A 12,112-nucleotide genomic window follows, 5' to 3' on the forward strand; every position below is an offset into this window, starting at 1 on the left:
CATTGCCTGAGGCAACAGAGAGCTTCTCCCAGTAAACAAAGATCAAGCATATATCCACCTGCTTCTGCCCAGATTTTATTCGTAAGCAACACGTACTGGGCTGGAGATCTAACTGCACAACCCAATAAAAAATTGGCTAACACAAGTGCACAGCACAGGAAAACAAGTTAAGCTTCCTGAGACTTCTGCACTCTGGCTCTGTAGGAGGCAGTGAGCCTAGTCCAGTACATCACTACTACAACCAGCATTTGAGAAAGCCACCACACAAAGGCTATCTATAATCAAGAAACTCATACAGAGTCTTTGCCACTGAAAGCACCCAGAACCAAAGCCAAATGACCCTACACAATATATATATTATAATCACATCCTCAAGGGGGAAAAAGTCCTGACCAAATGAAAGTAAATTAAAAAATAAGAACAGGTAGTTGATCCAAATGAGAAGGAACCCAAGAAATAATTCTGGAAGTATGAAAAAACAGTGTTACAACACCCCAAAGGATTGCACTAACTCTTTCACAATGAACCCTAACCAAAATGAAATCTTTGAAATACCAAACAAAGAATTCAAAATATTGATTTTTAACAAAGATCAAGCATATATTCAGTGAGGTCCAAGAGATAGTAAATAATCGATACAAATCAGAAATAAAATTCAGAATATAAATGAAAAATCTACTAAAGAGATAGATTTTTTAAAAATAGTTTTCTCTGTTGTTTATTTATTTATTTATTTATATTTTTAAGATTGGGTCTTGCTCTGTTGCCCAGGCCAGAGTGCAGTGGTGCGATCTCGGCTTTCTGCAACCTCCCTCTTTGGGGTTCAGGTGATTCTCCTGCCTCAGCCTACTGAGAATCTGGAACTACAGATGTGTGCCACTATGTCCAGATAATTTTTCTGTATTTTTGATAGAGACAAGATTTCATCATGTTGGCCAGGCTGGTTTCAAACTCCTGACCTCAAGTGATCTGCCCACCTTGGCCTCCCAAAATGCTGGGATTACAGTTGTGAGCCACTGTGCCCAGCCTAAATAGGTTTTTTTAAATGAACTTCCATAAATGAAAAATTCATTTAAGAAATTACAAAATATAGTTGAAAGCTCTAACAATAGACTAAACCAAGCAGAAGAAAGGGTTTAAGAACTTGAAGACAAGTCTCTTTTGAATTAACCCAGTCAGACAAAAATAAAGAAAAAAGAATTTAAAAAATGAACAGAGCCTTCAAGAAGTATGAGATTACGTAAGATTATGTAAAGTACTCATAAGTAAAGTAACTGAACCTATGAGTCACAGGTACTCAGAGGGAAGAGAAAAACTGAGAGTTTGGAAAAACTGTTTGAGGAAGTAATTGGGGAAAACTTCTTTAGTTTTGCTAGAGATTTAGACATGTAAATACAAGAGCCTCGAGGAATGCCAGGATGATACATTTGCAAGACAGACTTCATTAAGAAATATAGTCATCAGACTATCTAAAGTCAACATGAATGAAAAAAAATCAAAAATCAGCAAGAGAAAAACATGTAGTCATCTATAAAGGAAATTCTATCAGAGTAACAGTGGACTTCTCAGCAGAAACCTTACAAGCCAGAAGAGATTGGGCCCAATTTTGGGGCTTCTTAAAGAAAAAAAAGCTGTCAAACACAAATGTTATATCCTGCTAAACTGAGAACAAAGAGTAAGTCAGTCATTGCCTGGGTATCATGGAGGTAGAGGGAAAGAAGGGAAGAGGAAACAGTAGATACCAAAGAGGTATGAGAAACATTTTGAGAGTGAAGGGTATATACATTATGCTGATTATGGTAATGGTTTCACTAGTGCATCATTTGCCAACTTCATCAAATTATACATTCTAAATAATGCAGTTCAATGTATAACAATTACATCTCAATAATTTGGAAATAAAAAAATAAAAACTCACAGAGAACAAAACCTCTAGGACCTTATAGCTTCCAGTCACAACATAGTCAGGGACTCAAAAAAAATCTTTAACACAAATAAAATTTTCTTTGGATGCCAACTTAAACTCAGTCCCATCCAGAGAAAACTACTTTTATTAGAATGACATGTGACTTGCATTTTTAGTTCATGCATTTACTTATATACACAGACACAACTTTTTCACATAAATTAGAATTATTACTATGCATGTTGTTCTAAAATGTTGCCTTTTCACTCAAAAAATGTTTAGTAAAATAAAATCTGCTGCCCTCTTTTTAACAGAAGCACAGAATTAAATCATATGGATGTACTTTATTTTATGCTATGCTGTAGAAGAACTAAGATGTAGATCTAAAGACTTCTTTGTGCATTTATCTTTGAGCACTTATTTATTTCTTTATAAAATGACTTTCTAAATTTCCAGATCATCAACAAAGTATTAATTTGGTCAGTTAAAAAACAATTGCTTATATTCTTCTCTGAAAAGAATAATGTAGAAAAGAAAAGAATTTTATGTATTATATATATATGAATAATATGTCATAAGTGTTCAGAAAGACATTGTATTTTAGGTGGAGAGACAGAGAGATGAACAAACTGCTACATGCAGTAAGAGGAACCCTGATAGAACTAACACAGGAGGTTGTGGGGAAAAAAAACAACAACAAAAAACAGCTATGAGTACCCAGCCGTGGTAGAGCAGCATAAATTCTTTCTGTAATCCTTTCTTTCTGAATTGCCATACACTTCAGCAGAGTTTGCAACTTCTAGTCTAAGACTTTATTCTTCCCCCAAGGCATGCCTAGCACAGGACTCTTGAACAGTGATGCCTCAGTTAGAGTTGCTGGCCAATAGATTGAAGTTATGTTGGCACAATACCCCATATCCTCCCAGTTTACTGGCTGAGCCCAACCCCAGCTAAGAAGGACAATAAAAATCTGTGTTCAGAGACATACTGAATAGAGAATTCTGGACTCTATAGAATGCACTGCCTCCTGATGAAGTCCTTGCTGTTCACCCTTGCAGTTTTTATGCTCCTGGCCCAATTGGTCTCAGGTAAATAGAATCTCGGGGAAGAAAAAACACTGGCCTAGAACAGGGTCCTGCACACGGAGTCCCTGTTTCTTCTAAGTGGTCTGTGGAAGCGGGGTCTGGCTTCTCACTGGGACCAGGGCTGAGATTTGTCCTACTTCTTCAAACCACCTCTGTTCTAAGAAACTTCAAAGCTCTTAGGTAGAGCAGGATCTATGATCGGAGCTGGGGAGGAGGGTAAGGCCAATCCCATAAAGTTGCCTCCAAAGGTAGAAATGATCTTGAAATCCCAAACTTCTGTCCTGTCACTTTGGGTCAGTCCAGTCAAGCCCTGCCTCATTTTACTTTTTTTGTCGTAGATACTCCCTTCCAAGATAACAATTATGTAATATTACTTCACTCAGTTTTCTTGGTCTTACAGAGAAGGTCTCTGATTTTTTGTTTATTCTTGGATGTGGTTAACAGAATAGGGAAGGCTGTTTCTAAATACGTATAGGACTGTAAAACGGAAAAGAAAAAAAAATTCTGTGTGGGAACTTTGGAAGTCTATATCAGATTTCAGCTCTGTTTGTCCAAGCATTTCTTATTTTTAATTTATCCTGTAGCTTGTATTTACAAAATCAAGACAAGAACACTGAAAGCAATTTAGAAATAAATGGGCCGCATTTCATCACTGCTTTCATTTTTCATTTGTAACTGACTGGTATATGAGTTTATAACCTACTTTATTTTTTTACCTAAGATTGTACCAGGAAAATTTTCACAGGTCTTTGAGTATTCATTGAAAACACAATTTGCAGTAGATTCTTAGGATTCTGTCATATTTTTGTACCAATATTAACTTGGAGAGTCCTTAATTGTGTGTCATTTGGATTATTTTTTCTAACGTGTGACTATTGTAAATAACATTGTACAATCTTATTAATATATCACTGTGAGATTCTCTGATTGTATAGATAAATTTTAGAAGTTCCATTGCTTGGTCCAAGGGTATTATTTCTTCTAAGTTAACTGGCACATATTGCCAATGGTTACTATTGGTATATTTGTATTTTTAACATTTGTATTTCATATTTCTTGCAAATATTTCCAAATATATTGGTTGCTTCTAAAATGTATTATTTATTTGAGACATATAATTTTTGTTTTTTTATTATTATACTTTAAGTTCTGGGGTACATGTGCAGATCTTACAGGATTGTTACATAGGTATACATACACATCCCATAGTGTTTGCTGCCTTCGTCCCCCCATCACCTACATTAGGTATTTTCTCAATGTTATCCCTCCCCAATCTCCCCGCCCCCACTATCCCTCCCCTAGCACCCCACCCCCCAACAGACCCCAGTGTGTGATGCTCCCCTCCCTGTGTCCATGTGTTTTCATTGTTAAACACCCACCTATGAGTGAGACCATGCAGTGTTTGGTTTTCTGTTCTTGTGTCACTTTGCTGAAAATGATGGTTTCCAGATTCATCCATGTTCCTGCAAAGCACATGAACTTATCCTATTTTATGGCTGCATTGTATTCCATGGTGTATATGTGCCACATTTTCTTTATCCAGTCTATCATTGATGGGCATTTGGGTTGGTTCCAGGTCTTTGTTATTGTAAACAGTGCCACAGTGAACATACTTGTGCATGGAGACACATAATTTTCATTTTCATGATGTCAAATCTGTTGGTGTTTTCTTTTTTTTTTTTTTTGCATTCTTCCATTAACTTGGAAAGTCCTTCTCCATGTTGAGAAGAGTTATTCACCTATGATTTTGTTTTTTACACTGAACTCAATCCTGCCTTTTACATAAGGCACAAAGAAATAAACTAACCACCTTTAGTATAATTTCCTAGTGGGTGGAGGGTTATATAAAAACTCCATAGCCTGCCTGTAGAGATAGTAGTTTATGTTCCCTAGAATTTGCAGAAATGTTCAAATTGATCGTGGATAAGAGGAAATTATAAAGCTCTCATTGTTGTCTCAAAAGATGTTTCAGACCTATTGCATCCTTGAAATTCTATGAGTTTAAATTATCTCATTTCTCCTTCTGTCTCTGGAACATTAATGACATACATCGACATACTTCACATACTTGTATGTAGTCTTTTTTTTTACACTTTGTGTGTGTGTGTGTGTGTTTATTCTAATGTACGTGTGTATATATATATATATATATATATATATAGTTAAAAACTCAGTTGATCATCAGAAGAGGATTAAACAGCTGATAATGGATAACAGTAGTGGTAATAGCATTCAAAAAACTTTGCTCTCTTCACTTGCTGTCAATTACCTTACATTATTTCTTTCATTTATTGTACTTATCACAATCTGTAGTTACTTTGTTTATTCACTTGCTTATTTTCTTTTGCTCTCTCTTTAATGAAAGGTCATCAAATCGTGTCTTCTTGTTCATTGTTTTATTCCCTGCATCTTGCAGAATTCTTGACATGGTAAACACTCATTATATACTTGTTGATTAAATAGAGTAATGAGTTAAGCAAGGTAAGAAAGAGCTCGAACATCATGCTAGGGTCTCTGTGTTAAACCACGTGATGAGATATTTTCATATGTATATAATATGTACATGTATACAGGCAAACCCTGAAGAATGTCTCCCTAATGAATATATTCCTAATAGAATGTCTTTTTTATTCTCAAAATTTTATAAAATGTACCTATATCTCAATATCATATGGGCATATAGATATAGATTAAAATTTCGTATTTATCTTTCCATAACTCGACATGACATTCTTAACCAGGTAATATATAAGACAACCCTAGAGTTACCTTCTAAATATACTTTTAGGATCTCTGAAACATGTAAGGACATTTTGAAAATCTCACCAATTGACGACAAAAGCCATATGTGTTTCCGTAATGGTGAGAAAGATGACATCAATTATTTGAGCATTTTTTATTTTTAAAATGATAGTTTTCACTTCTATTTAGGTGTTATTTGTGTTTTAGCTACATTTTAGGAAACTGGTTGGAGATTTTGTATTCATGTATAATAACATGTTATATATTTTCCAATTTAAAATAACGGGAAATAGTCCCCTAGTATTTGTATACAGAATTCTGATTTCAGAAATGAGAATCTCATACATTTCTAAAGAATTCTGTGTGTGTCTATATTTATGAAATTTCACTTAGTCCTCAAAGCAGGTGTTTATGATTAGGAAAAATATGCCAAAGCAACTGGAAAGACACTTGAATAATCAGTGCTCAAAAACGATTGCAATGTTATTCTCCTGTGACAAATACTTAGGCTTAATAATCTATATAATTCCTTTATGCAGGTAATTGGGTTGGGAAAAAGTGTGCAAACAAAACTGGAATTTGCAAGAAGACGTGCAAACCTGGAGAGATGCATGCAATGCCTGCTGAGAAGATGTGCGGCAAAGATAGTGTATGCTGTGTTCCAGCTAGACGTTCTGGTCATCCTTCTGTCTGTGTGGAGAAAAAGACTACAAGACATTCAACAGCAACAACAACAAGAAGTTTGATGATGAATACTGCTTTGATGTCTTCGATGGCTTCAGTGACTAGGGTGGCTGCTACCCCTGTTTCTGTCACCAGTTGAACATTCCAGCCTCTGTCTCCTGCTCTAGGATCCCCAATTCATTAAAGCAAAGAGGATAATTATGGTGTCAGTTTTCTCTCTACAGCCCCCTTTCCACTCTCCCTCCATTCAACGATGTCTGGAAAAGCACCACAATTTAATTGCACTAGCAATTCTAGGGTAGAAATGCAAATAAGATAGGACCAGGAACAAGTGAGGGTTAGTCCAAAACACCCACTCAGGAATGATAGGTAGTAGCAATGTCATCCTTGAAGACAGTTCTAGGCCCATAACTTGCCATAGCAATTATAATCAAACTTCATGTACATCAGAAACACCTGGAGAGATGGCTGAAGCACAGATTTCTAGGGCTCACTTTTAGTTTCCTATTTTGCAAGGAAGCTTGGGAATCTGCATTGCTCACAAGTTCCCAGGTGATGCTAGTGCTGCTGGTCCAGGGACCACACTCTGAGAACAATTGGCTTATAATATGAAAGGACTGAACACCAACTGTGGATGTGATTTTCTACAGATTGAAGGCTATATTTCCTATGTAGTTTTGAAGTAGATAGTAACACAAAAGCATCCTACATAATGCTTTGATAATTATTTTCTTATTAGACTTCCTACAACTACCTGAGAATGTAGGTATTATAACTTCACTTTAGAGAATAGGAAACTTGATTTCTAAGCATTAGAAGACTGGGACAGACTAAATTGACTACTGAGAGCATTCTGTCACTGCATCATGAGGTTACACAATTTTCTTCTCACCCTGGACATCCTCATTCATAGCTTCCAACTTAAATATAATGAAAGAGAGATCAAGAGCTTTATAGTGTGGCCTGAATGTTAGGACAGGCACTCATCCCAAGCAATAGAGTGTTTCCCTTACCAGCTCTGCCTGCACCAATAAAAGAATACGACTGGGTATATTATAGTCATCCATGCCTCAGGCCCACTTTCCTGATAGTTGGAGAGGGAGAATAGGAAATACAATTGCCTTCACTCTCTGGACACTTGTAGTTGCTGTGTTTGTCTTTGTCATCTCAGTTTGCTCACTTATGAAATGATATTGTTTTACTCAGTATCTTTCTCCCCACTCCTGTCATACTACATCTTTCTGATTTTGGAAATGTAAGATTAGCTTATGTTTTCTGGGGTCAGCTTCGCCTTTGACCCCATAAGCTCCTAGGGATTTAGTACAGAGATATAAAAGTTGGAGAAAACATTGTTGGAAGGGCTCTCTCCACTGTAGACACAAGTCCATGTGTGTCATCACAGACTCCTTTTCCTTCTTTACTTGATCCCATTGAAGATCCATGTTCATTCTACCACCTCCAATATGTGCCATGACTTCTATCTCCAGGTGCTACTGGGATTATTGCAATAGCCTTCCCATTGATTGCTTTGCATTCTTTTCACACACACACACCCATCTATCAGCCACTGTGATAGCCAGAATCATTTTCCTGAAGCACAAATCTAATCAGTAGCCTCCCCTCTGGCATCTTTGCCCGTAGCATCCTAGGACAACTTCTCAATGCAGCCTTTATTACCCTTAGCATTCAGAACCTGGATTGCATTTCCAGTTTTACCTCCGAAGCGCTCTCACAGGGCGTCTTGCTATCCTGTCACACACATCTCTTTGTGATTGGGTTGAACTCACTGGATTGCTACTAGTTTTGAGTTTTTGCACATACTCTTCTGTCTCCATTTATAACTGCCTGGAAAAAAGTCTTTATTTTCTTCTGGAGGACTTTGATAACCACACTGTTCTTCCCACAGTAGAACTACTGCCACCATTTGTGCTCCACTATTATGACTTATCCAGAATTTTAAGTCATCATGTCACATGCTTCACTCTGAATATCTGCTTATGTCTTCTCCCCTACTAGACTTTGAAATTTTATTCAGGAACAGGAACAGTTTTATCTTCTCTTTCTCCTACCATCCCCTAACAAGATTCTATATTAATTCTTGCTGAATAAGTAGAGGGATTCTCGAAGGCCTGAAAGATCTTTGGATAGCACTGAAATCTCATTTTTATTTATTTTAGATCTTCTCCAGGAAACAGGCTTCTGTCTCCTTTAGAAAACACGTCTATGATCTGTTGTCATTACATTTGAGTGGTGGCTTGTCCCAATTGGTAGGACATCATTGCCTCTTACACTTAGGGTTATCTTTGTAGGGAGAACTCATGAACTCATACAAGAAGGTGGTCGGGTGGAAGCAAGTTACTTCAGCAGAGTAGAATAGTAGAAAAAATATATAACTTTAGAGTCAGACATATCTGAGGTCATCCATGATCCCACCACATATCCACTCTTGGACCATAGACAAATAATTTCCCATCTTTGAGCCTATGTTGCTGAATTTGAAGAACAGGGAAAATGGTTACTCCCACTCAAGGTACTTTGAGGGCTGTGAGAGCAATATATTAAAATGGTAATCATGGTCATAGGAATTTAGCTGTAACAGGTTGTTCCCTGGATAAGGAACAGTACGGCACATTTTCCCAGGGCCCTGCCCACTGGACCTTGGCTACCTTGCATGAGTATGGGTGATTATATCCTATGTTTCACCTGGGGGAAGAGTCATTATTAGGTGGGGAAGAATGTGACAGAGTTGAGAGTCATGGGATCTCCTTGAACAGCCAGATGAGATTTTAAAGGCTTCTAGTAGAACTTGCTGTGCTTTCTTTTCAGTAATCACCTTGATCACTACCTTGAAAACATCTTAGAGCTATTATCACTTTGATTATAGACAATGAATAATCTTAGTGCTGCAGCCTGAAATGTTGTTCTCTTATCTTCTTGCCTTACATCCTACCCTTCCTTTATGCTGTTCTGGAACTTAGGTGGGAAATAATCTTTTCCTGCTTTGGAGTTGACTATTGGCATTAGGAGGCCAAGGGAAAAGGAACCTTTATTGTGTGAGAACCTGCAATGTGCCAAGCACATTAATACACAATTTCTTAAACAAAAGCATTGTATAATAATTATGACAAGATGATTAAAGCTGAGGAACCTGGAGCAAAATGTATCTAGGGCTACATCTAGGTTTGTTCCTTACTAATTTTACTCATCATGTGGTCTCGATATCAATTTCCTTATTAGCAAGACAGGTATAATCACACATCTACCTCTTAGAATCACTCTAAAAATTAAAATAGATAAGGCATATAGGGCACTATGATTTCTAGCACCTATGAAATTCTAAGAAATGTAGATTTCAAAAGGCATATGAGACATAGGTTATTACGGTTTAAAATATGAAATGTTCAAAAAATAAAATATGGAAATTCTGAGTTTCAAGGAGAAAGAGGATCTTGCACAAGAACAACCATATTTGTAAGCCAATTTAACCTGTTCTCAAGCTCACATCTCTACCCCATCTCATGCTAATCCTGATGATATTCTCAAAGCTGACTTCTACTCATATTACGTAGCTATGTAAACCATGCACATGCATGTCTATGTACATTCAGATTCTAGTGTTTTGAATACATTTTTGCCTTAAATAAATTAAATGAGATTTAGATTTCACCAGCCACTGATACTCAATCCCAAGTGCATATTCATTCAAAAGTTTGACTTCTCTCCTGAGGTGAGAGTAAGATTTCTGGGCACTTTTTCACAGAGGAAAAATAAGACAGATCTATAGAATTACCCAACCTATAAACAGGAAAATAGACTGAAAAAAATGAACAGAGCCACAGATATCTGTGGGACATAAAGAGATCAAATGTTCATGTCATCAGAGTCCTCAAGGAGAGGAAGAGTGTGGAACTGAAAAAAAAATATTTGAAGGAATGATACCTGAAAAATATCCCAAATGTGACAGAATACGTAAATCTACAATTCAAGATCTTGAATTAACCCAAAATAAGATAAATCCAAAGAAATCCATGCCAAGATAAAGTATAATCAAACTAAAACTAATATCTAAAGACAGAAAAAATCAAGTGAGCATTTAGAAACAATACACCACCGGTGGTGAAACAATGGTTTGGTTGATGGGATTTGTCATCTGAAACCATGGAAGCAAAAAAGAAATATCATAACATGTTTCGAATGCCAAAATAAAGAACTATTAAATCCAAATTCTATATCTAGCAAAAAAAAAAAAAAAAAAAAGTTCTCTAGGAATAAACAGGGAAAGAAAAACATTCCCAAATAAGAAAAAGTTAAGGGAACTTGTCACTAGCAGCCCTACCCTAAAAAATAGTCAAAGAAACCTCTCTAAACTGAAAGTAAATGATAACAGGGGGTTTGGAATTTCAGAAAGGAAGAGATCAATAGAATGGATAAAATGGGAGGTGAATATAAAAGAATATGTTTTTATTTTTTCTTGAGATAGTGTCTGGCTCTATTGCCTGGGCAGGAGTCCAGTTGTGCGATCTTGTCTCACTGTAGCCTCAACCTTCTGGGCTCAAACAATCCTCCCTTCTCAGCCCAGTGAGTAGCTGGGACCACAGGCGCCAGCCACCAGGCCCGGCTAATTTTTCTATTTTTGGTAGAGTCAGAATTTCCCTGTGTTTCCCAGGCTGGTCTCGAACTCATGGACTCATGCCATCTGCCCGTCTTGGCCTCCCAAAGCGAGACTATCTTTTTATTAAATAGTTTTAAAATCATGTTTGGTAGATTGAAGCAAATATTGTGACCCTGATGTGGTTCTAAATAGATGTAGAAGAAGTACTTAAGACATTATAAGCCAGGTAAGGCAAAGAAATTTAAAGTGAGGTAAGTTTTCTATACTTCATTCAAACTTGTAAAACACTGACACCGTAGACTGTGATGTTATGTACAGCAACCACTAAAAAAAATACATAAACAAGAAATCAGAGCTAAATTATAATGGAATTCTAAGGAACAAATAGAAAACAAAATATAAAATGGTAACTTAATTCCTAACATGAATCAAAAAGATACACCATGCAAATATGAATCATAAGAAAGTAGGAATAGCTATATTAATACCAGTTAAAGCAGACTTCAGAGCAAAACAAATTATCAAGGACACAGAGAGAAATTACATAATGCCAAAAGGGTCAATCAATCAACCAATAAAACATAGGAGCCCTAATTGTCTACAAACTGAAAAACAGAGTTTCAAAATACATGAAGCAAAAACTGATTAAAGAGGAGAAAGGAATTTACAACATTGGCCTGGATGTAGCTACTCATGCCTGTAATCTCAGCACTTTGGGAAGCCGAGATGAGTGAATTGCTTGAGCTCTGGAGTTTGAGACCACCTGAGGCAACATAGTGAGACCCCCATCTCTCCAAAAGATACAAAAACTAAGGTGTGGTGGCCCACGCCTGTTATTCCAGCTACTCAGGAGGCTGATGTGTAAGGCTTGAGCCTGGGAGGTCAAGGCTGCAGTGAGCTGTGCACTCCAGTGTGTGTGACAGAGCAAGACCCTGTCTAAGAAAGAAAAAAGGAAAAGTCTACAATATCAACTTCAACAGTCGATAGATAGAACAACTACACATAAAATCCACAAGGATGTAGAAGAATTTTAAAATACCATAAAAAGAGTCAGGCACGGTGGCTCATGCCTGTAATCCCAGC

The 12,112-nt window shown here is 36.8% G+C and overlaps 1 protein-coding gene across 1 annotated transcript; it reads left to right on the top strand.

Moving 5' to 3' along the window:
• Nucleotides 1-2,782: 2,782 nt before the first annotated feature.
• On the top strand, nucleotides 2,783-6,607 carry DEFB126 (defensin beta 126). Its single transcript, XM_032294904.1, has 2 exons — nucleotides 2,783-2,994; nucleotides 6,273-6,607. The coding sequence occupies exons 1-2, from the start codon at nucleotides 2,922-2,924 to the stop codon at nucleotides 6,554-6,556; spliced, it is 357 nt and encodes a 118-aa protein (XP_032150795.1). The 5' UTR covers nucleotides 2,783-2,921; the 3' UTR covers nucleotides 6,557-6,607.
• The last annotated feature ends 5,505 nt before the right edge of the window (nucleotides 6,608-12,112 follow it).

Source organism: Sapajus apella, unplaced genomic scaffold (assembly GCF_009761245.1).
Source record: "Sapajus apella isolate SASKATOON/1434 unplaced genomic scaffold, GSC_monkey_1.0 scaffold33, whole genome shotgun sequence".
Classification (NCBI taxonomy): Eukaryota; Metazoa; Chordata; class Mammalia; order Primates; family Cebidae; genus Sapajus; species Sapajus apella.

What these genes read in the sequence shown, in the direction of transcription:
- DEFB126 (XM_032294904.1), top strand. Translation starts at nt 2,922, where the DNA reads ATGCACTGCCTCCTGATGAAGTCCTTGCTGTTCACCCTTGCAGTTTTT. An exon ending in CCTGGCCCAATTGGTCTCAG is followed by an intron (nt 2,995 to 6,272) that starts GTAAATAGAATC and finishes TCCTTTATGCAG; the next exon opens with GTAATTGGGTTGGGAAAAAG.